General features: G+C 35.2%; 1 protein-coding gene across 2 annotated transcripts in view; it reads right to left on the bottom strand.

Moving 5' to 3' along the window:
* Nucleotides 1-8,554: 8,554 nt before the first annotated feature.
* Nucleotides 8,555-26,019, bottom strand: part of pde3b (phosphodiesterase 3B) — a 146,023-nt gene continuing 128,558 nt past the window's right edge. The window contains exons 6-16 of one of the 2 annotated variants that reach the window (XM_052029495.1): nucleotides 25,411-25,618; nucleotides 23,858-23,937; nucleotides 23,162-23,310; nucleotides 21,639-21,776; nucleotides 19,467-19,578; nucleotides 17,006-17,119; nucleotides 14,225-14,424; nucleotides 12,762-12,965; nucleotides 11,789-11,950; nucleotides 11,054-11,318; nucleotides 8,555-10,742 (exon numbers count right to left, since the gene is read on the bottom strand). In XM_052029495.1, the coding sequence (XP_051885455.1) occupies nucleotides 10,504-10,742; nucleotides 11,054-11,318; nucleotides 11,789-11,950; nucleotides 12,762-12,965; nucleotides 14,225-14,424; nucleotides 17,006-17,119; nucleotides 19,467-19,578; nucleotides 21,639-21,776; nucleotides 23,162-23,310; nucleotides 23,858-23,937; nucleotides 25,411-25,618 (1,871 nt within the window). In that variant the 3' untranslated portion in view covers nucleotides 8,555-10,503. Of the gene's footprint in view, nucleotides 10,743-11,053; nucleotides 11,319-11,788; nucleotides 11,954-12,761; nucleotides 12,966-14,224; nucleotides 14,425-17,005; nucleotides 17,120-19,466; nucleotides 19,579-21,638; nucleotides 21,777-23,161; nucleotides 23,311-23,857; nucleotides 23,938-25,410; nucleotides 25,619-26,019 lie in introns of both variants that reach the window. The other variant, XM_052029494.1, reaches the window with a different exon arrangement.

Here is a 26,019-nt window from a genome sequence, read left to right as displayed (position 1 = left end):
TTCAGGGTACTGTTTAGCTATGAATATCCATAACAATCTCAAGGACTTGCACAGCTGCCTTCACTATACCTCCACCCATCCTGTTTCTTGAAAGAGCTTCTATAGATAGGTAAAAAGGAAAAGAGTAGCTGGACAAATCTAGGATTCTTGCAGCCATGGGTGAATTTAGAATAGGGAATAAGGAAAGTGTAGACTAATTTATGTCCTCCTTTATGGAAGACAGCAAATACCTGTCAGAAATACTAGTGATCCAAGGGCCTAAGGAGAACAGGGAACAAAATGAATTAATAGTAGAAAAATAGCACGAGAGAAATTGGTGAGATTAAGAAGACAATGTTCCTTATCTCATAGTTTTGAAAGAGGTGGTTAGAGCAATAGTAAATGCTCTGGTTATCATCTTCCAAAAGTTCTAGATCCTGGCATCTTTCCTATAGATTGAAAGAGAGAAAATATGATCTCAGTATTTAATAGAGGAATAAAGAAAACAGGCATCTACAAACATGTTAACCTAACATCAATGGTGAGGAAGATCCTGGAGTCCATAGTGAAGAATTCATAACAGAAGTTTGAAAATAATCCGATTGAGAAAAGTTTGCTTGGATTTATGAAAGAAAACAATGAATGAACTCATAAACACTACCTCATTATTCCTTTTTTTGCACTATTTTCGTAATTTATAGTAATTTTATGTCTTTGCGCTGTACTGCTGCTGCAAAAGAACAAATTTCATGTCATACAAGTCGGTGATAATAAATCTGATTCAGATTCTGAAAAAATGTTCAACCCCAGTAGATTGAAGATCCAGAATAGATGGCGGGGGTGGGGGAGTGATGGGGACCAGTGAACAAGGTGTATTTGAATCTTTAGAAGGATTTCAATAAGGTCCCATACTGGCTGGAACAAAAAAGGTCAGAGCAAATGAAGTAAGAGTTAATGTATAGATATAACAGAGAATTGGTTATCTGACCAAAAGCAGTGTGGGAACAAAATAATCTTTCTCAGGCTTGCAAGCTGTAATCAGAAGGGTACCACAGGAAAATGTGCTTGAGCGCCAGCTATCTGTAAAGTTGATTTAGCTGAAGGGACCAAATATAACATTTCTCGGTTTGTTGATGATGCAAAACTAGGAGGGATTGTGCGAAAATGGCAGACACAATATAATGTGTAAAAATATAAGGCTATTTCCTTTGGTCCACAGAACTGAAAAACAAAGTATATTTTAACTGGTGAGTGACTGGGCAATACTAATCTTCAAAGCAACCTAGATGTCCTTGTACACAAATCATTGAAAGCCAACATGCAGGTGTAGCAAGCGATTAGAAAGTCAAACAGTACACAAGCCTTTTCTTTTGTACTCAAATCCTTTTCTTAAGTGCATGGTCAAAACAGAGATGACTTTGTGAGATTGCTACAGAGATACTTGGTAGATCAGTGGTCAAACTCCTCTGAAAGTAAGTATTTTCCAATTCTTCCAGGCATAAACATTAAACTGATGCTTACTGCTCCAGTGAGAAAGATCATATTTCAGAAAAAAAGTAAAAATCAAGGTTCTATTGAGCTTGCTGGATGGGTATATAAAAGCATCTGGTATTTATCAAAAGAATAAAGAATTATCCAGGAGTCTGACCAACAAGTCTCTTAATCAACCTCAGTAAAACAAATGATCAGGGTTTTAATCTCATTGTTTGTGCTAAGTGGCAGCCATATTTCCCTAAAGTGATTTAAAAAAAGTGTTGCCTGTCAGGTCTTTTTCTACATTACCAAATACCTAGCAATTTCACAATAAATCTTATTAAATCTGTAGGCTTAGAACTCAAAGCTATATGAAAAAGTAAAATACTATAAACACTCAGCAGGACAGGCAGTGTTTCAGGCAGATGACCTTGCACGAGAACTGAAGTGATGAAGAGTCATTGGCCTGAGATGTTAACTCTATTTACTCTTCACAGATGCTGCTGCTTTACTTGCTGAGTACTTACAGCATTTTCAGTTTGTATTTCAGATTTCCAAGAATTGCACGTTTTTGCTTTTCGACTAAAACTGCAAAAATGTGTCTAATAATCACAAGAACTATCTGTCATTCCCACTTCAGCTATCCACAATGTTAAAATTAAGGCTAGAACAGCCTCTGCTGGCACAATTCTAAAGAAAAATTATGAGGACTCAAAATAAGAAACATTCAAAGTAGAATGTTGAAAGGACTGGACAGAGTAGATGTGGTTAAGCTGTTTCCCTTGGTGGGTGAGTCCAGGACTAGAGGGCACAATCTTAGAATTAGAGAATACCGGTTTAAAACAGAAATGAGGAGAAATTTCTTTAGCCAAAGGGTAGTGAAATTATGGAATTCTTTGCCATGTACAGCTGTGGAGGCCCAATCATTGGGGGCGTTTGAGGAGGTTGATAGGTATCCAATTAGTCAAGGTATCAAGGGATATGGGGATAAGGCCGGAAATTGGGGCTAGATAGGAATAGTTTTAGTTTAGCTCATGGAGCAGACTCAATGGGCCAAATGGCCTACTTCTGCTCCTTTGTCTTGTGATCTAATTCACTTGCTGATTTGACTTTTCTTTTTCTTGCAGTTCAGTATGTAGCAAATAAAGTTAACTGATTTGATTTTGCAGTCCTCACCCTTGCCTATCTTGGGAGTAGCAAGTCAGACATTTCTGTTCAGCTGTCTTCAAATGTTATTGGACCCATTTCCTGTTGATAAGAAATGCCAAGATATGTTCATTTCATGGGAAACCACAATGATTCAAAAGGGTAAGAGAAATCATCATTATATCACTTTGACATTGAAAATACTGATTTTCAGACTCTCCTGCTTTCTTTCACATCCACTCTCCCACAAATTGGGAAGTATGTTAATCATGGAAAACTTTCAATTGCAGAAGGTTTTGTTCATTCTTGGGACTGTGTCAGTGACTGCCCATCCTTTTTACCCCTGAGGAGGTGAAGGTAAACTGAATTCTTAAACCATTGGAGGCTATATGGTGAGGATGCTTCCAGAAAGCTATTGAATAAGGAGTTCCAGGATTCTAACTAAGTGACACTTTTGAATTAGCGATATATTTCCAAATCAAGATGGGATATAGGTTTCCACTCGGTTATTCTGGAATTACAAATGAGAAAATGTTTTCCTTTGAGGTAGCAGATTTAAAAACTATGCACTATTCTCCATACAGTTTTCTATCAGCAGGTACATAGTCCTTGCTTCTTTCAAATACATTTAAAAATTATATAGCCGTACCAATTTTTGACGGGGGTCAAAAAGAAAATCTAGTGTTTGAGTGTTGAAATACATTTTACACAAGTTTACTTGGCCTTTTTTTAAAAAACAATATTACTCCATAATGATAACATGAAGTTACTAGCTGACTTGTTGCACATGTTCAAATAATAAAATGGACATAACGTGATAACAATTTAATTTTTCTCAAAGGTCTTTTAACATTTGTAAGTAACTCAAGCTTAGCTTATATGGTTTACATTAGTGCTGAATCCTTCAATTCTATAATCACTCTTGAAATTCTAACTATATAATTTTGTTCTAGAATTGTGCAAAGTCAGAACAGCTTGGCCACTGTGAATATGCACATCAGGACACGTATGTAATTATCAATTTACTTTTTGAGTAATAATGTGGAAGTGCTACCTGAAATAACAAGTTAAAATCCTAGTGGTTGATAGATCTTGCAACTCATTCCTACATTCTCACCAAAAAAATAAACCTGGCAATGCATGTTGTTTACTATGGATTGTGTGAATTAAAACAACCTGACAGCAAATTACAAAAAGGGGATATAGCCAATACTAACCATAGCTTCTTTCCTCTCAGACAACATGAAAGCATAAGTGATAAAGTCTTTGAAAACTCCAGCTGTTAAATGTTCAGATTCTGCTTGATGGAAAATGAAAAAAGCAAAGATCAAGTTACCTCTCATATGTCACAGCTGTTTACACTCATCTCTAAAACAAAATCTGGATGAAATGCTGACAACATGGACACATCAATCAGTTACAACAACCTGCTTCATTTGCATATATCATATGGTGCCCTAACACTTATTTGTGAAGTTTGTATTTTTGAGAAGTGATTACTTTGATGTTTATTTCTAGTTATTTTACCAATCACATATCTTCCTCTCCACACCTGTAAAGCTCAGACTCTGCACGTGAATAAGAAGTGTTATTTCTCCTAGAGTCAGGATATATCTTGGGTCTTGGAATATTTTTGTCTTTTATGCTTAATTTCTTTCTTGGCAAAATGAACACAATAATACTTATGGCAGCAATGATCCTACTTTCATGCAACATCAATCCATCAAGATCACACAAAAGTGAAAGTTATACTCTGTTTACTTGCATCTTGGGTTAGAATGGTATTGCAAGTCTGAAGCATCCAGATGGTCAAGACACCAAGCATACTTCAGTTGCTGCTCAAGTAACATCTGGATATTTCACATGCCAAGAGGTGGTATAGTAAATTAACTGTTTTGAATATCAGAATCCTAAACTCAAAAGAACAATGTTCAAAGCATTATAACATTAATTTATCTAGAATTTGGAACCAAATCCAAACCCCATGGAGGCAGTAATGGCCAGAATTTTGACTCCCAAAATGTCAGCTTGTGTATGTAGATGGTCCAGCAGCAGTATCAAATCAGATAAATTTGTAAATCAATCACATCTTAATAAGCTGAAAAATATTCCCATAAATAAATGAAGACATTCAGGAATCACGTTTCACGAGAAGGTCATTTCTACCCAGGGGCAATCTCTTTTCTTCCAGACTAGTACCATGAAGAACCTTGCTGCAAGGAAATATCTAGGAACCAGATGACCTTTCAATGGAATCAAAAGTTTTTCTGCATATTACTGTCAATGGAGAAATTGATGTTGAAAACATTTTGTCATGGGAACAAGACACCTGAAACCTGGAAATGTTTCATGCTATGTCGTAAAACATGAAGCAATGTATAGATACCTATTCCTTTGAGAGTTAAAAGGTTTTCCAGGAATGTTGTTCTTTCAAAATGTGAAGCCAAATTCTGGTTGTCCATAAACTTCATAAACAATATTCCCTGATGGAAGTTGGTTTGTAACTGGTCAGAGCAAGCTCAAAAACAAAAAGTGTATTTCATATTCCATAATTTGATGACACCATTGCTCGATCTGGGTCAGGGTCAAAAACAATCCACCTAAGAGAACACCCCTTAACAGTACTTAACTCATTACAATCCCCAAATTAGAGAACAGGACTATATTATGTGGCATGCTTTTCAAGAAGGGCAGCAAGGAAAAGCCTAGTAATTACAGAACTCTGAGCCTATTAGTAGTAGGGAATTTATTGGAAAAATTTTGAGGTCAGGATTAATAATCACTTGGAAAGGTAGGGACCGATCAGAGATAGCCAGCATGGCTTTGTCAAGGCCAGATCCTGTCTGATCAATCTTATTGAAATTTTTGAAGGGGTAACATATTGTATTGATGAGTACAGTGCAGTAGATGTGGTTAACATGGATTTCACTCAGATCTTTGAAAAAGTCCCACATGAGAGACTGGTCCAAAAGGTTAGGGCCCATGGGATCCATGGCAAGTTGATAAACTGGATCCAAAATTGGCTTTGAAATAAAAAAGGTGATGGGTTTACGTGATTGGATACCTGTGACTAGCGGTGTTCCACAGGAATCGGCGCTGGGACCCTTGCTTTTGTAATACATGTGAACAATTTGGATGTGGAGGGTAGTCTTGGGCTACAAGGTGATATCAATGCTTTGATGAAATGAGCTGAGAACTGGCAGATGGAGCTTAATCCAGGTAAGTGTGAGGTAATGCATTTTGGGAGTAGTAATGAGACTAAACTGAATGATAGGGTTCTAGGGAGTATTGAGGAACAGAGGAACCTTGAAAGTGGCAGCGCAGGTAGATAATATGGTTAAGAAAACATATATTGACCTTCATTTAGTCAGGACACTGAAAATAAAAGGGAGATTCTGCACCAAATTTATAAGACATTGGTCAGACCTCAGCTGGAATAGTGCATGCAGTTCTCGGTTCTGGTCACCACACTATAAGAAAGATGCAATCGAGCTGGAGAGGGTGCAGAGGAGACTCATCGGTATGTTCCTTGGGATGGAGCTTTTCAATTATAAGGAGAGACAGGAGAAGCTGGGTCAGTTTTCCCTGGTGCAGAGGAGGTTAAGAAGGGACATCATTGAGGTATATCAAATTATGACAGGTATAGATTGGGTACACTGCAGAAAACTTTCCCCATATCAGGGGTAGATAAAAGTAGAGGACATAGACTTAGCGTAAGGGCAAGAGATTTAGGGGGAGATACAAGAGACTGCAGATGCTGATATCTTGAGCAACAATCTGCTGCAGGAACTCATTTGTTTGGGGGGGGAGGGGAGGAATTGTCGACGTTTTGGGTCGAAACCCTGCATCAACACTAAGAGAGATGAAGGGAGATAGCCAGTATAAAGAGAGGAGTGATAAGGCAGGGGCCAGAGGTGCTAAGTGGACTGAGGGGTTAAGCACGGCGGGCAGATCAAGCCAAGCAGTGGAGTGGTGGAGTTGAGAGACAGAGGCAGGTAGATGACAGATGGATAGAGAGGATCTGAAGGGTTTCTTTTTCACGTAGAATGATGAGTATCTGGAATGCGCTGCCCGAGAGTGAGTGAGGTGGAAGCAGAGTTGCTGACAGCATTTAGTAAATATTAAGATGGGCACCTGAATTACCCAGGCATAGAAGGCTATGGGTCAAGTGCCAAAAGATAGGATTAATATGGATCGGTGCTCAATGGTCGACGTGGATGTGGTGGAATGAATGGCTTGATTCAATGCTATATGGCTCTATCTTTCTGCACTTTATGGAATTTAGCCATTTTATGGATAATTATCCTAGAGCCACGCAACACCAACAGGCTCTTTGATCCACTATGCCCATGCCAACCATCAAGGACATATCTCTACTAATCCCATTTACCATGGTCCGTAAATCTACCTTGCCTTAGTAATTCAAGTACTCATCCAGATGACTCTTAAATGTTGTGAGAATACCTGCTTCCATGACCTTCTCAGGCAGTTCACTCCAGATTCAACCACCCTCTGGAAGAATAAAATCTTCCTCGAGTGCCCTCTGTACCTATTACTCTTTATCTTAACCTATATCCTCTGGTCTTCAACAATTCTGCCATGAGGAAATCCAATGCCCCTCATAATTACTACTTATGCCCCTCATAATTCTGTACACCTCTATCTTTACCCCCTCCAGCCTCCTCTGCTCCATGGAAAGCAAGCCCAGCCTATCCAGTCCCTTTTCTTATCTGAAACACTCCATCACCAGGCAACATTCTGGTGAATCTCCTCTGCACTCTATTCGGCGCATCATGTATGTTAAGAGCTGACTCTGTACTTCAAATGTCTTGTGACAAGTTAAGCAGATACCATATGAGCCAATCACATTTAAAGATCTGTGACAATGAAAATTGGAAGCTGATTTTAGCTGGCAACTGAAGCAGGATTGATACAGAGTGATTGGTCTATCATGACAAAAAATGATGGTGAACTGGTGCAAACCAAATTTGAAGTGCAAAAAACTGGTAAAATTGCTTAAAAAGAATGTCTCTATGCATAGTTAAGCAGATGGGAGAGAGAACAGGTGGAAAAAAAATCAATAAACCACACTTATAAAAACACCACAAGTATTGTTGATAACAAAAGAAATAACAAATTTTCTCCATAATGAGGTTTCCATTGGGGATAGAGGAGTAGACGAAATGTTCTCATTCAGTGATTAACAGCATATAGATTATATTTCCTTTGTGGAATTAGAATAATCTTAAATAAAAAGTGAAGATGAATTTAAGTTTGTAAATTACATAAATCTATTAATTTAAATGTAAGAGAACTGGATTTAAAGACACATCATTCACTGGCAGCTTTGAATCAGTTAAATTTACAAAATAAATGAAAAAAATAGCAAATGTTTAAAAGTGTTACTTGACACCTGTGTGTTCTATTACGTACCAGCAAATGTGAATTGAATTTCAATAATGTAGCATCTACTGACCTTATTTTCAATAAATGTGTTAAGCAAATGATCAATATATTCCCTTGACAGTACTAATCTGAGTTTTAAAAGTCAGAGAAATAATATCTTTAGAAAGAAAGCCAAAAGTACATAATACTTCCCAAGAGAATAAAGAATTTAGATAAGAACTTCAGAAAACTCAAGAAAATGATGTACCATATTACTATTGTTTAAAAGGCTCTAACATATCAAACATAGGCAGTGTTTTAAAAATACACTCAAAACAAATATAAAAGTTACATACTAATTTATAGAGCAAAGAGACTGCTCGAAGTAATCATAAATATCAACAGGAAAGGTGTAGCGGTTTTCTGCACTAAAATATTTTCTGAAAATGTGTTTACCTAGTCACATTTTTAAAAGTATTTAAACACAATTAAGACTCAAAATGGACAGTAACTATAAAACTGTATATATATATATAATATATATATGCATATATCAAAATATACACATATATACATAAAAACCATAAGTATTTTAATGGAATAAATTACACACAGAATGTGCTGTTATGAGGTGTTCAACTTTTAGCATTTATAGTGCATAGCTAAAACAAGATTTGGCAAACATGGTTGGAGCATTCAGTCTGATTAACTTTTCCTTATTTTGTCAGTCAAGTACTATCCTATTATATAGTACCACCTCCTTGCTCCTCATCAGTCACAAATACAAATTCTTAAATTTGTATACTGCTGATAAGCATCTTGTATATCATATCTACATCTGATATATAACATGCTTATCAGCGGTATACAAATTTAAGAATTCCGATTTAATAGGACAGAGTTCAGCATTCATTGTATGACCCCATGGCAACTTGAGGTTGAGTGTATTCATATTGTAGGTGGCTGTAAAAAGGCACACGAACATATTGTTGCAGAAATTAAAGAACAATACAATTTCCTGTCACTATTACAGACCATCTTCTTGCTAATGGTGATGTGTAAAAATTTCTAGCTGTCTTAGAATAATTACTATCTCTCTACTTGTATCAACTGCTCTATATGTACAAAATGCATTCTGATACAATCCATTAATACAAAGATTTCAGATGATTTTTTTTTATATAATGTAGTTATCTGTGCATAATTGAAAACATCTGTTTGGTATGAAAAAAGGTGCACAACTGTCAGTAACTATTTTGTACAGTCTGCATAAGAAAATTACATACCCGCAGCCTAAACTAATTTACAAATATTGTGTAAGAGCTGTACATGCATTTTTTTTGCAACCACCTTTACATTGGATGAGTTTGCAGATAAATACATCTGAGCAGGTACGATGCCCTTGTGGAATGTCTAGAATTTATATTGTGGAAAAAAAATTGTGGAACCACATATTACACAATATGCCATATTCATCAATACTGAAACCTCATGGCAAGTATACCATTTTAATGGTATACCAACTGCAATACACAGCAGCCTTTCAGCATGATGATGTGCAATAACCAACTTATATTACTAGTAATGTGGATACATAAGTGAGGAAGCTTGTTTATGATGCATGACTTGAAAGACCAATTGAACTTTCCAAATAAAAATGGATGAAGGTGTTTACTTTATCAATGACTTCCCCCACCCCAACCTGCATTTCTTCAATGGCATTGCTTCATGTATCTTCGCATGAATCCTGAGTTGCAGTGACAAAAAAAACAACATACCATTAAAGAAAATCCCTTCATCATTAATGTCACGCCTATGTTCTATTACAGAACGATTATAAGGTGATGTTTGAGCAAACTGAAATACTTGGCCACTGCACATTTCTGATTACTTCCAGCACAAAAACCAAACAAGACAATTTGTACACAACATTAAAAGACATCAGAAAAATGATGCAGCTTGAATTTTCAGTCACTCTAACATTTTCTCAGTCATATAATGAGACAAGGATTTAATATCTGTTACCTGCATTAAATCAGATTCATTTGGAGAAAAAAAAACAGGGGTCCTTATTAATAAGGTTCTTTACTGCAGTACTCCATTCTGAACTCCTGCAGGTACAACCTGCAGTTTTCAAGTCCACCTGACAGATGCTGGACATGTGATATATGCTTAAAATCCACCTTCCTCTTTAATAACGGAAAATGGTAAACTTTCAGTTCACTTTGGTAACAGCAGTTGCTAAGCTGAAGTTTTTGCAACATCCTCCAGTACCACATGGAAACTGAGCACTCTTTATTCTGCAAGGCAGCATCATAACGAAAACATTTGGACACCAAATGGCACAAAGGGCTTTGTTTCATGGTATACAAACTCAAATATTTCCATGGGTAAAAGTGCATAGGACTGGGATCCCGGTGAGTGCCAGAACCCTCTCACAGTAATAAGGCCTTTTAACAAAGTACAGCAGTTTCTAATGTCAGCAATATGTTATTTATTTAGCTTTGCATCTTCTCAGCACTATTTCTCCTCCACTTGTTGCTTCTCTTCCTCTTCATCTGCTTCTTCAATTACCTGGATTTCATCCGAAGTTTGAGGTAAGGATGAATTATCTGTTTGCTGTAGATTTAGCTCTGACTTGCATTGCTGTTCACGTTCCTCCTCTTCGATTACCTTCTTCCACAGTTTATGATTTTCAGTTAGGTGGTGCATAATCTGGCAGAAGATTCTCTGTCTCCTTTTCCTCTTCCTCCTCTGCCCTATTAATAAAATGAATGAGAAACATTTTTAGATTTTTATTTTTCTAATCACTCATAAACCAATTTATAAATTATATTTTATAGGTATTTTGTTATTCTTGAATTATTTTCTGAAGTTGATTCCATTGGGTTTTGTTTAGAACTACAAACAATCCACTTTAAAATTTCGACAATAGCAAGCGAATCACACAAAAATGTGCATTTATATTACAGTCTCAATATAATGGACATTCTATAAGATATTTGGGGGTGAAGGTGAATGTCATATTTACTATTAGTTAGAATTTTGTTTTAAATCAAAAAGCATTTACTTCTAGGGAGATCAAGATCATCATCATCAATTTCATCTTCAGATTCTAAATCTTCTGCATCATCATCGTCGTCGTCCTCACCGCACTCTTGATCAACATCTTCGTCGTCCACCCACTGACCTGGTAGTAGTCCTGCAGCCTCATACGAGTTGCAGAGAGGCCCTACAATATGTGTTATAAAAGATTCCTGCAGCCTTGCCAGCTGAGGTGAAGAGCGGTCCATAAAAGGGCTAATGGGTAACCCAAGACTTGCCTCTTCATCTCCCTGTAGAGGAAAATATAATGTTATAAATCCTCTAGGATTAAATAGTGAGACTCCAGTACAGAAGATGAAACAAATTTCATGGAGGGACAAGTTAAAGGCATTTAGACAGGTACATGGATAGGAAAGGCTGAGAGGGATATAGGCCACATGCAAGCAAATGGGACTAGCTCAGGTAGCAACTTGGTCAGCATGGACAAGTTGGGCTAAAGGGCCAGCTTCCATGCTGTATAACTCTATGACTCTATATCATTCCTGATGTATTTGCATTAAATGAATTGCAATTACTATTATATTAGCACACACACAAGTATATATAAATATAAAATATGCCATAACTTAATGCGGTTCAATAATGCATAACAAGCAAAACAAAGACTGTGTTACCACTGCATCAGCGGTAACGAAGATAAACCTATGTATCCCAAAACACAACATACATTCTCTCGGAAAAAAGGAAAAGTCACTGACACCTGTTCATAGAATTCGTTGACAATGCCTTCTGTCCACTGTAGATGCAGCTCCCTTCTCTTAGCAGGGCCATTGATATCAGCCAATTTTATGCAGACCTGGCACACTAATAAACGATCATTCTCATTGGTCCAATCGATTCCTGGATTGTTAACTTCATTTATCTGCTTCAAAACAGCAAACAATATGGTTCGATTTTCCTCAGTAACAATGTATTACTGCATTTTCAAACACAAAAATTTAAAACATTAAGTCATCATTGCTTTTTGGAGCAAGTTAAATCTATTGTTTAGCTTTTGGCTTTAATGTCAACTGTCACAGTACAAAAATCCTATTGAGCACTTCCCAATGTCCCGCTAAGCAAACCCAACCCCAGTTTAGTATTAAAGCATGAAAAACAGATGACACCATATTCAAACCTCATTTGTGTTGTGTTAGTTGTCTTCAGTTGTGACCACAAAAGGACACAGCAGCAAGGGGGAGGAAAACAAAAATCAAATATTTTCACTCTGATTCCAATTCAGTTAATGTAGTATTAATTCCCAGAATTTGTAGTCAGTGGAATAAATCTTGCTCCTTCAGCACATCTAATCTGCTACAGGTTGTCATGCAGATTCACCACTGTGTATTTGAGAAATCAACACAACTTTGGGCTCTATGACGTGAGCACCTCTGGAACACAGTTTGAGAAGCATCCACTGACAACTGTCAGGATGCAAGTTACTTCTACATTCATGCATGCATGCATACGTGCACTGAAACTACAAACCTTTGTAATCCTAATGGTGCTCAACTCACTGTAAGTATCTTGTACTTTAACTAACATAATGAAGTTTGTTCTGATTGGATTTACTAACATTGAAGAAAATTTATTGAAGTTTATAAACTGAAATAACAGTTATTTAGTTTCTTTCAGAGCTCACTTACATCTTAGCAAGTTTCTTGCCTAGCAGGTATTTTGCCAACTATACAAACCTTGGAGTTAAACTCAGCAAGGAAGTCAAAATGTTTTTTCAGATCAGTAGCCAAGATAGCTTCAATCACCAAGAAACGAAACCGTTTGAATTCAACATGATCTAGATTTGCCAAGAAGTTGAACTCCGAACGAGACATAAATAAGTTCCATGCTGCAGCAGAATGATGATTCTCTAAGACGGATCTGTCATTATATAGGACAGCCTGGAAATTATTGAAAGAATTCGCTTTTATAAAAAGCAAAAAGTATACATCACAAAAAATAACTTACTTGCAACTGCAAACTTTTTTCATTGAGGCTTCAAATATCATTAATATCATGAAAATGCATTATTACAATGCAGTATGAAAAGCAATTGGATATTAATTATTCATTCAACTTATAAAATCTTCACAGTCTATTGTATTTAATAAAATATGTTAACAAAAACTGAAGTCTGTACAGGATCCATTTCTCAGTCTCACTTTACCTAAACGTCAGCCATTTTCTTTTCTTTTCCTACATAGCTTTAGTTAGGTCTCTTTGCCTCTGTATTGGAACATACTAAAAATCAACTTCATCTTACACACACACACACACACACACACACACACAAAATCAGATCTCAAACACAATTAAATTATTAGCTAAGGGATTACTCCCATCAAACTGGAATTTCAACTTTTGGTACAAATAGTACTACAACACAAACCATTTCTGGCTTTAAGCGTTGAGAACTACTAAGTTGAAAAATTCTGTATTAGCTACATATTCTTAGGATACAAAATTAATCATAATGTTATTCATTACATTGCACAGAAAAAAGCTCCCTGATGCCTAATAATAAATATTTCATGGGTGCAAATAGGAAAAAGCTATCTATGCATCATTCACTTCTTTCTGTTCTGAATTCATCTGAAGTATTAGAAATTAGAAGAATAAATTTAAATTAAGCAGAAATAAATACCACATTGCAAACACAAGATCAATAATACACAAAACAGATGAAATAAATTGATAGATAGGTACAAAAAAATCCTGCTCAATGTTGAATTACTTTCAATTTCCATATCAAGTACACAGATTTGTGTCTCAGTTGTAACTATACCTTTAAGCAAATGTTAACAATTTTTTTTATTTAAAGATTCCCATGAAACTAAACATACCTTGAGTCATATTAAAATTATTAAGCAGCAAGGTATAATTTGTACTATTGCATATGATGAACAAAATGATTTTGTTCTTGCATGCAATACTTAAGATTTGGAAGTTAATGATTGGATCAATAACTTAAACTAGTATTAGAATGTTAAAACAGGACTGCCCATTAAGTTTTGATTAAATTTATTTAATTCCACACCCAGAGAAAGTTGAGCATTTAGTCTAAACCCAATACAATTTAATAAGCCTTACACCTGGTACTGTCAGAAAATTTTTTATTAAATAATTCATATTAAATCTATGTTTAGTCAGACCCACTTACTTGAGGTGCATTTGTTGCGACTAAGAATGCATTAGTACGCCCAGGATGATCATAATCATGCATGGCAGCTGCAACGTAAAGTGCCATTAACTCCAGAGCAGGGATGTTTGATGCAAGGCAACTATAGCTGTCATCGGTAATAGTACAACTTCTGGAAAATATATAGGCAACCCGGCCTGGAGATATTCCACTGTCAGAATCTAAAAATGATTAAAAATGTAGTTAAATCAACCCAGATGGTCTTTTTAGCTTACTGTCAATAAGCTTCCCTGACAACTTCACATATTTTCAAAGATGGTTGAAAGCCAGTACTCCTTGCAAATCAATATATTGATTTTATCATATTGGCTGATCAAAGTGAAGTTATCACTATAGTCCTTGAAAACAGAACCATTTTTTATTTAGAAGTGCAGCTGTAAAAAAAAACATGCATTTGTATGAAAAAGTGAACATGATTCATTGCCCAGTCTCGTCCAATCCGAGGTTTTGTTTGCTGGTCGATCTTATGTTAATTATTTAGCAATGTTTCGGCTTTCAAAAAAAGTAATTTCAGTGTGCTAATTACAATTGCAGTTTTTGCACTTTTAAAAAAAATTAAAGCACTCCTTGGTAAAAATGATTGTCACTACAGTTAGAGGGCATCAAGCCAAAACTTACTGGCAGAAGTGAGCCACACATTCAGTGCTGATACAATATCGACCATGCATTTACGTTTTCTGGGTCCGATGTCAATTTGGTCATCCATCCAGATCCAAAATACTGAAGCCCTGTATCGCAGTAAGGCCTTGCATGATGTAATGCTGTCATGCAGGTGGGCTCTGCCACAAAATGGCTGAAAAATTTTGACAGCTTTTTCAGTTGGCTTAATGCGTGGCTTTAAGCTGTCAACCACTGAATGTCAAGAACATTCAGAAACATTCAAGTATCAACAAAAATAATTTAGTAATTTAAAGATTTTGAAACATACAAATGAAAAAAAAACTGTCTACTATCTTATATTTGTCCCCCTCCCTTGCAGCTGGTGTATTCCATTTAAATGAATGAGCTTGTTGTTCCTGTGCTAGGTCCAACCATATAGAATTCACCATCAAAGCACAACAGGGGATTTGCTGTTAGAGCTCCGTCAAAATGTTTGAAAAATCCACAAGGACTTCAAACTGCTTGACACTTACTCGGGTTGGGGGAGGGCTGGTGGTGGAAGGAGGCAGATTGGTAATAGCAGCAGTTCCCAACCTCAATATTTAATGCTATGGACTCTACTGGAAACACTTCTTTAATACTCTAATTTCAGCCAATTTAAAAAAAAATACTAGAAATCAGGAAGAGGCCATTCTGTGCTGGTAAAAGATATGTGCTGTTTGCATTTCTCTCACACACAGCTCTCAGTTCACAGCTCTTCATTGTTCTTAAAGTATCATTCAGCGAGTTCCAGACCCACACTCCTTTCTGGGTAGAAAGAAAAATTCTTAACTCCCACTTATGTTTACAATCAACATAAATCTATATCCCCTCATTATCAATCTGTCAAGGAAATTTTCCTTTCTTTTCACCCTCCTCAATTAAATTTCCTCTGTCTACATTGTTTCAAAAAAAAGTAAAAACGCAGCTGAGTTCATGCTGTTCATAAACAAAATATTCTCCAGCCCTAACAAAAAAGTCATAAAGCTCTTTTGCACCTTCTCTTCTGCTACCATTTCCTTCCTACAGGGTAATGACCAGAATTACATACACAGTTCTAGCACTCTTTCTGATATTCTCATCCACCTCATCTCTGAAGGTAGCAGGTCATTTGGAGCTATGAATATGCACTCCATGATCATTCCTAGTATCCTATCATTTAGTACGTTTTCCCTTGTCTTGTTTGTCTTCATCCAATCTATTAACCTCATTCTTCTCTACATCAGATGCCATTTGCCACTTTTGTAGCCATCTAACCAGTCTCTTGATATTTTTCTGCAGCCTTGAATTGTGATATCATCAACAAATTTTTGAATCAAGGGACAACAGTCAAAATGACATGAACTTAGACACTCTTTACAAATTAGACTCGCATAAAATACCCGAAAAATGTTATGCATGTTACATCTGATAAAGGTTGGTTTTCTGTGACATACAAAACCGTAATTACAGCATGGCACATCTTCAAAAAAAAATCTATTTTGTATGTCCCCATATATCCCAAAAAAATATTTAAAATGTATTGATACTTCAGCTTTTATCTTAATTGTATACTCAAAACTTTATTCAGCAAACAGTAAAATACTAAAAAAGTTAATTAACTGTTGTGATTTGCTTATTTTGCTGATAAATAATTTAAAATAAAAATAGATCGACTCCTCCATCAGTTCGATAAGATAGCTACTTGACGCCAAGAAAGAGTTGACCTGATACCTGACAGCAACAAGTACCGGAACAAAAAGTTCCCACTACAGTGATCAAAAAATCTTTGGGAGATCTTTCCTTGAGGACAAAGACATATCTCGCTGCAAACTCTAAACCTCAGTTTACACATTTTGAACTGTTGTGGCTATCAATTAAGTTAAGTGAATTTCTCACAACTTAAATTTCAAAACAAAAATTTATTTTGATGAAGGAATCCTCAAGCTACCCATAAAAACCATGATTAACTAATACAACAATAAATATGAATAAACAAAGTTCTGAGATAACAATTAAAATGCCTAATCATATTAAACAAGTATTCAGTCACCAAATAATGTTTCTTTTAATCCTCAAAGCAAAAATGATATTAATTCTGATAATTAAGTGCAAAGCATATACCTGTGTCACTTCCAGTCACATGATCACTGTTTATTTGCTGGAATCCAGGAATAGGCCTTGTTGTTAAGTACCAAACGGCATGAAGCACATCAGTGGCATGGACACGGTTGTGATCTATTTAAAACAGTGGAACCAAGACCATAGGTGAAATAAAAACAACCAAAAAAAAATGACATACCTGTCTCTTTAAAGATGCATCAGCATCGCTATAAAATGTAATGAAACATTTCTCCCGTTATTGATAAACACAAAAATTATTATTTATTTCACATCATGAGCCATTTTTGCCATAGATGCTCTTCTACCCGGCCTCTGTGCATCCTTACTCTGCCCAGCAAGGAGAAAAGTGAAAATAGAAAAAAATACTGTGGAAGCTGGAAGTCTGGGATAACAAAAAGAAAATGCTAGAAACACTCAGCGGATCAGGCAACATCTGTGGAAAGAGAAATAGAGTTAATACTTCAGGTTGAAGTCCCTTTGTTGGGTTTATATGGATGTATTCATTTTTGCTGAGACATAGATTCAATGTGGGATTGAAGTATGGTCTACCCAATTGCTCAGGCTGCTTGTGCAAAGTCTGCACATTGTATTTCAAATAAATTAAAATTTATGGAAAACAAACAGACTTGTGTACCTCTATTCAATTACTTTAAATGAATGACTTGGAATTTTCAGCATAGAAGCAGACAATTTAACATGCAAGGCTTAAGTTGAGAATTATGGTCTTCATGCCCTCCTTACATCCTACTTCATCTATCCTCAGCAGCTTATTTTTGTATTCAGTTTTCCTTCATTGCTTTATCTAGTTTCTCCTCATTTGCATGTATGATAGTCACTTTAACTATTCCACATGCTGCAGCTTACTAAATAGCATTTATGCCTTGAAAATTTCTGTGTTCAAGTCCTACTCCACAGGCTTGACCACAATATTTCAACTTGACACACCAGTGCAATACTGAGATACTGGTGCATTGTTGGAGAAGCTGTCTTTCAGATACAACATTAGATCTAAAACCTTGTCTGTTCCCATAGATGGATGCAAAAAATCCCATTCTGTTATTCTGAAGATAATTAGATTTACCCTACGTGCCTATAAATATTCAATCCTCAATCAAAACAGCGAAAACAAAATATCTAATCATTATTACATTCCAATCTGCAGGAGCTTTGTTGCACAACTTGATTATTGCATTTCTTACATTACAACAGCGACTAGACTTCAAATAATGGAAACTGCATAGAATATCCAGTAATGAAAGCCATGTCTGCCTTTCCTTGTTGTCCACATCTTAACTATTCCCTGGGTAAATAACGTTTTTTTAAATGGTGAACGTTATGTCAATAGAAACAGAAAACCCAATGATAAAAAGTAACAATTAATAATTGTAATGAAAATAGCTAAGAAAAGGAGATTAACAAAGAGGCTGGCAAAAGAAAAATAAGGAAGTACTGTAGCATTTACAGGAAATTAAATGTTGTTATACTTTTTAGTTTATGACTTTGCACTATTTCATGAATTCTGCCTTTCCAGGATTTTACTGACTGGATCTGTGCCATTAAATCAACTATAATGGTGACATTGCAAGTTTAAATAATTTTAATAAATAACTGAGCATAAAATATGGGGAAAAGTATTGATTTTAAAAGTTTCATTCAGGTAGAACAGAGAGTATTTTAAAAATTATTATAATCACACATTTGTTATTGCCTTTGTTTTCTGCTTTATCAGTTCTTGGCACATTTTCATTCTTAGTTTAAAAAAGTGCTGAATTTGAGGCAAAAGCAAAGTTTATACATTTAATAGAATATCTACATTTTTGAATTGTTACTGACAAACAGGAGCTTTTCCTCACTCTGATTCAATTTATTCTCATAAGAAAAATGAGGAAATAGATGGGGCTGGAGGAGTTAAGATAAAGAATGAGAGGAGGAAGAAGTTGGGGTTCAGACTTTGAGGTTGAAGGAAAGAAGATTCTTACCACCTGCCTTTGTGAGAAGTAAGTGAGAAGGTAGTGCATGGAAGAATAAGGATGAAGTGAGTAACAGGTGAACAAGGAGACGAAGTAGTGGAAGAAAAGGCAGCTTGGGCAATACAATGAGAACCAAAGAAAAGTACAAGTGCTGGGGAAAATAAGATGCTGAGACTAACAATTTCCCTGCTACTGTTACAAAAATTTCATCCTGGAACTTTGAGGGGCTTCTTTCACTGTCACACCAGGTCACTCATTCCTTCTTACCTGAAAGACGCCAAGAGAAAAGACAAAAGACAAAAGACAGGATCAAAAAGGGGAGAGATATACCAAAGTAAGTTGGGAGAGAAACAGAATTAGGGAACAAAAAGCACGAGAACAGCGAGAGAAAAGCAACACAATAACTATTTTCTCTGATTTATGAAGAGCAATGCCACAGATAGGAATATACTTTATGTACACACAAGTAGATAGAAGATATCAATACTTACAAGGAATGTCACGGTAACCATTCTCCAGTGCACTAAAGTAGTTAATAAACTCCCGAACAGGGATTTTGAAAAGGTCAAATAAGCCGGTATCAAGAAACAGAGAATAAATGACCTAAAACAACAAAATTTTTATGTTAGTTCCAGACGCTCATTAAAAAAAATGGCTGATAAAGGAGACATAATGAAATCTGTCAAAAAATATTTTTAAAAATTTGGAATATCACTATGTATTAGTGTGATTTAATTATAAAATAGACTGCATAATACTGCTGTATTTTTGTAGCCACCACATCCTACAAAATCTATTTGGTAATTACAGTAAACTCTCATTTATCTGCTATTTATCGGAATTGTCATGCAACCTGCAAAAATTTCAAGGAATATTAAGCAACTTCATAAATTTTTTTTCAATAACATCAATTTGAATTTGGAATGCCAAGTTTCAATGTAATTTTGTTCTATCAGCCTAGAGCACAGCAAATCGCCCTCAGTCCCTCACATGTTTACAAGTGGTAGTACTTTCCAATTGTTTCATAAACTGTACTACTTTTCTCACATCTTTCCGCTACTTTGGATAAGAATACTCCTGGCAAAGATATAAAGCGGAAATGTGTTGTTCTAACATTGAAACAGAAAATAGACATATGTACAAGACTGGAAAAGTGAAAAATCACACAGTTCTGAAAGAATTCAAAATTGGTTCCTTGTCAATTTATGACATTAAATCAGAAAGTGCAAAGCTTAAAGAAATGTTCATGAACCGAGAGAGAGATAAAATATAGTTTGGCGATTCCTTTCAAGGTTTGTGCATAGAGTACTAGTTTGTGATGTACAGCCATTTCTTTTGAGCAATTCTCATACAACCGATATATTTATGTAACTGGCACCCACTATTCCCTATAGATGCCAGATGGCTGAGAGTGTAGTGTATTAAGAACATAGTAGGTATTATTGATTAGTTTTTCCTGTTGAAAATCAAGTTCCCTGCAGCAATATCTGCAAGATCAACAATTTATGTTTGTAGTATTTTCTTTTAAAAGATACATTTGCCAAACATATAAATATCCTATTTACAGCTTCCTTTAAAGAAAATAACAGAAGTATAACCTTGCTATTTATCCTTCTTGGTGTAAAACTTTTTCATTTCCCTCACTCTCTCAAATTTACAACACTATCCTTCAAGGAACCAACAAAGGGCACTGAAGTATCTAATAGCATGAATTTCCTCCACCTCTCTACTCTAGGGAAAGGCAACCACCTCCACTTTATTAGATTAATAATTTGAATTGTTGGATTAAAACTGCACTTATTAAAATTATGTATTTAATCTCAACATAAACCCTCCTAGGGGATCTTCACTATCATCTGTTCACATCATAACCTCACCTCCATTAATGATGCTTTATTCAAAAGTTCTTTGCGATTGCTGTCGATTATAAAGTTAGTCTGTTTGAGACATTTCCGGGTTCTCAAGTAAAATTATGTTGTGGGGAAGTGCTGATTCAAGTCTCAGCATTCTGCTCAATGATGATGACAATGTAGTTCTGACTAGTACTCAATCTGGCATGCCAATCAAAAAGTGCTGATCAAAGTCTAGACAAGACCATTCAGTATCACTGAGCTAGATATTGCTTAAACACCAGAGCTACTGATTAACTCTCATATATAAATATTTCATGAAAGAGTGCTATTTGGTTCCCAGAAAGCTATTTTTTACTTTGGTTTTGTATGTGAACTTTACCTGTTGGTGTTTCAATATTTCATCAATATACATTTTAAAATGCTCTTTCCCAAAATATTTGCAGATAAGAATTCATTTATACGTTGAAAATTTTAGTTCAGTTTTTGGTTTGTTACAACTTGATATTTGAAGCAGAAGACCTATAAGCGGAATTTTTTCCCTCAGTCACTCATGCAAGATGTGCAGCATCATAGCCTAAGCTTTTTGTATTCTGCTTGTAAAATTCAATTCCTTTGACGTCAATATACACCTTAAAATAATGTTCAATTTTACTAAGATAAATTTTGATAAGTAAGCAAAATTTTAAAACAAAAATTTGGATTGTGTATTTTGCTTTATATTAGATATTTTTATTTCATGCAGTAACCGAACAAAACTTTATGAACAACAACTCATAGTCATAACAGAAATAAAACATGAGCAGAACTAACCTGACTAAGAATTCTTCCAGACTGTCCTCCTGTCATTTCTACAAGTTCGAAAATGGGAAAATTCCAACTGTTTAGCTTATCCATGCATAGCCCAGTGCTTTGTGTATCTATTGGGTCAAGCGAAAGGTCTGGCACTTGCTGTTGATTTACAGAAAAAAAAACTATCAACGACTGTGTTGCAGTATCTTAACATTGCATTTTCTTGAAAAATCATTTTATGAGTATCAACTATGTGTCAAATACTGTTCAATTAACTACCATCCCTAACACACTCTACCGTTACCTGCTTCACTCCCAGGCAACCACTACATTATTACCCCCATCTTCTGTATTGTTCAATTCCTCAATCCCTCTTCACTGGTGAAACAGCATTTTTGTTTATATTTTAACATTCTATACTGTAACACTGCAGTGGGAACAGCAAAGGCAGAACGTGTGATCACTTAACACCTTCATCTAATTTGTATAAATAACATGCAATTTCAATCACTTGCAATATAAATTTTCTATTCCACTCTCCTCTCACCTCCTGTCATTGATCTTTTTTTAAAAACTCAGCAAGTTTGGAAAACAGCATTTAAATTTTTGATCAGATATTTTACAACCTTCAACCTTACCTCAAAATTGAATTCAGCAGTCCCTGCTCTTAACCACTATTCTTATTTTCCCTGACATGTTAACGTTAATGGTTAAGTTTTTTTTAAACACTACTTTGTTTCTTTACAATTCCAATTGCCCCCATCTGTTCATCATTCTTGTCCTCTGCCCTGGAACAGATCTTCAACAAATTTGTCTTTTCCTCCCTTGCCAACTACCCATCTGAAACCTTTTCCCTAGCTGACAAAATACCATGAATTATGTGTTAAACAAACCTTCAGGAAACATACTCGAACAATTTATAATGAATGTTAACTTACTTAAGGAGAAACAATAGATCTTGCAAACAACATCCCACACCCACTTATGCCCAAACACCCCTCACTATCCCACCAACAACCTATCTACAAGTAATTTCTTGTGAAATTTCCACAAGTGAATGTCAAGTCGGAGAGAGGTTTTAATTTAAGTCAAGAGAGAAGGCAGATTTATCTCTGAAAGTTAAATGACGGTATGTGACTACAAAGTACATGATATACTATAAAGAATTCCAGAAGTCCCGAGAATGTGAAAGACACTATATTAGTAATTACATACTTTATATAAACTTTAATTTTTGATTTTATTTTTATGATTCACTCAGTGTGGTATTTTACCCCATACAGTAAAATGGTTTCAATAGATTCAATAAAAATATTTTACATCATCAGTATTTTTTTTTCTCAATTTCAATGCACATGAAATGATTTAAAATACTTAAAATTTGTAATGATAGTAAAATTGTTGCAATTAATTATTTTTGATTAATTCTTGCATAAGACTAAGACTCTTTGAAATGCTTTTAAGGTATTTACATGTACAGATATGAATGAATGAATTTCAATGTACCTCTGTAAAACTGGTAAACAAAAGCTAAAGAGTCTTACCCCAGATTTCTGTCCTTCTATTAGCTGATCCTCGTGATTTGTAAATTTCTTGGAAACTTTGTTTTCTAGCTGATCTTTACAATCTGCCCCCACTGTATCTTCTGATTCCTTCGATTCATTGTTACCAGCAGCATTTTCAGTACCTTCATCTTTAAAAATAAAGCATATTCTTCATATTTTCATTTCACAATATTTCTGAAAATTCTGTTTTATACTTCGATATCCTCATGGACATAATTTTTCTTGGGAAAAGCAAATTAACAGTCGTTAAATCAAATTATTATAAATAATATTTAATAACTCTGCTGAATATTATTATTCTCTGTAATATTGTTTTTATCCTGAGAATAATTTGTGTTTTATAGTAGTTTTTTTTGCTAACTTTTTAGATGTAGCTCTAACATTAGTGGACTAGTATTATTGCAATTAAACTACTCTTTTTAAAATCAATTGTGTTTTTTCATCTCAACTGTGAGATTTTTCCATGTTTCAGCCAGGCCACAAAATCCAGCTTTTCACAATTAATGGTGCTGTCCCCTGGAAATGAAAAGGAATGAACAATGCCCCACATATCATGTTAGCTTATCACAAAAAAGCAGGTTACATCAGTACTGAAACACAAATTAAAATTATTTTTTCTTGGAGGAGGAACACTCAACATTCACAAGTATAGACTTTCTTTGTTTATGAACATACCTGGTCTCTTGACATGTGGCGATTCTGCAACAGTTTGCAAATCTGTACTTTGAACAGGTCTAGTCACATGCCGGCCACAACTGGTACAGAATAATTTTGTGAAAGAACACAGAAAACATTCAGAAATGTGAAAAAGGTCCATAAATATTTACTTTCCCCTTTATATGTACTTAAGGCAAAGATAAAAAATTGGTTTTACTTCCTTAAAATCTAGATTTGAAAACAGAAACTAAATGAAATAGATCTAACTGCATAATGCTGTGATGTGTCATTTTATAACCAACTAATCTGGGAAATACTAGTACCTATTGCACTCTTAAGACAAAATAAAACTTACACCTTAGGCTTGTAAATTACATCAGTGACTGAGAGTCAGAACTAGACCATCAAGCAGCAGGGATTGCACCTGTGCATACATGTACTCATGCATATGAGACAATAAACTCAACTTTGAACACTTTGTTCTAAATCATGATTGTAAAAGTTCAACAAGTCACCCTATTTACAGAAAATGTTGCTCAAGAAATAGTGCATTTTTAAATTGTGCAATGGAATTCTTATTTATAATAAATATTGTTATAGTTTATAATGGAGTCTTTATCAGTTGACATGCAGCAATATTTAGCTATGATCCAGAATAAAAATTACATAAGACATTGAATAAGGAAAACAGAATTTCCCAACACCATGCAATTATGATTCTTTATTGTATCCTGCCCTGCTGCTTCTTCCATACTTTTTTAAAAATTAGGGATACAAGTGTAGTTTTTCAGAAAAATCCTGCACAGGTTAGAACCTTGTATGCTTTAGTCACATTTGAGAAACATGTCATCTCGATTCATTTCAACTAAAAATTGTGGCTTCTGGCCAGATTGTTTGAGCTATGGCTCCGTTGGTAAAACCTTGTTTTGAATCAGAGGCTTGTGGGTTCTAGTGCAGCTTCTGAGAAGCAAAAGAAATCAAGCTGACACTCTCTCAAAACTGAAGTGTCAAAGATGTCACCTTGCAGAAACCAATGTTAAACTGCAGTCCTATCTGTTGTCAAATGGATATAAAAGATCCCATAGCAGTATTACAAAAAGTAGGGGAGTTATCTCGTATGTCTTGGCCAATACATATCCCTCTCCATCAATAACAATAGATAACCTGGTTATTACAACTTTGTTGTTTGCAACAAACTCATTGGCAAAACATTAATGTCATATATATTACAATCTGAAAGTAATTTCACTCATGATATAAAGGGGTGTGAAAGCTGCAAAATAAACGCCTCTCTCTATTATTTTTTATTTCAGCTATGTAACTAGCATTTGGGTAATCCCATAACAATACAGTTTTTGTTAAAGGCCTTGTGGAACTTCAAAGGAACCTTGAACAAAAGGATTTATCAGTTTAATCAAAACCATATCATAGATATTTTCTTTCAAAAATTTTAGTTTGAGGGAATAAAGTTATATTATTTTATTCCAATTAAATTTTCACATCTTCTCTATTATGCTTTTATAAAATTGCACACAACTTTTAGCATACACATTCAGTAATTTATCAGGTACCTGCTGCAGAGTATTGTGCTTGACATTCTCACTGATTGTTGAAACTCTGGAGAACTAAGCGTGTATCCAATTGGTTTATGAAGAATCACAGTTGGTTTGGTCAAAATATCAGCTGTATCAGGAAATTCTACTGGTGAGCGGTTAAAACTTGTCATTGCCCCTGGTCCATGAATTGGGGAATTCACTGGACTGAGGCTTGGAGAGGTACCTAGAACAAAAGGAGGATTTATCAGTTTAATCAAAACCATATCACAAATATTATATTTCAAAAAATTTAGTTTGAGAAAATGAAGTTGTATGTACTTAATTCCAAAATAAATTATCATATCTTTTCTCTTTTGTACTTTGGCCACTTAATCAGAATCAGAAAGAAATTGTACTTTTGGGCCTCTATCAAAGTTCTTCTGATCCAAATGCACTGAGTGTGCAACATGATAACCTCTCTCTCAACAATTTTCTCTCCGCTTGATGTATTGTTCTTGTTATGCATCCACTCTAATCTCCTCAGTGTGGGAAGACTATGGATGTAAATCCATATTTCATCAGTGTGTGGCACTATACTCCACTACTTAAAATCAGAAATACTGTAACTGGATTTCTTTAAAAAAC

This window comes from Pristis pectinata, chromosome 14 (genome assembly GCF_009764475.1).
Source record: "Pristis pectinata isolate sPriPec2 chromosome 14, sPriPec2.1.pri, whole genome shotgun sequence".
In the NCBI taxonomy this organism is placed as follows: domain Eukaryota; kingdom Metazoa; phylum Chordata; class Chondrichthyes; order Rhinopristiformes; family Pristidae; genus Pristis; species Pristis pectinata.
This window is presented reverse-complemented; position numbering and strand designations above follow the sequence as displayed.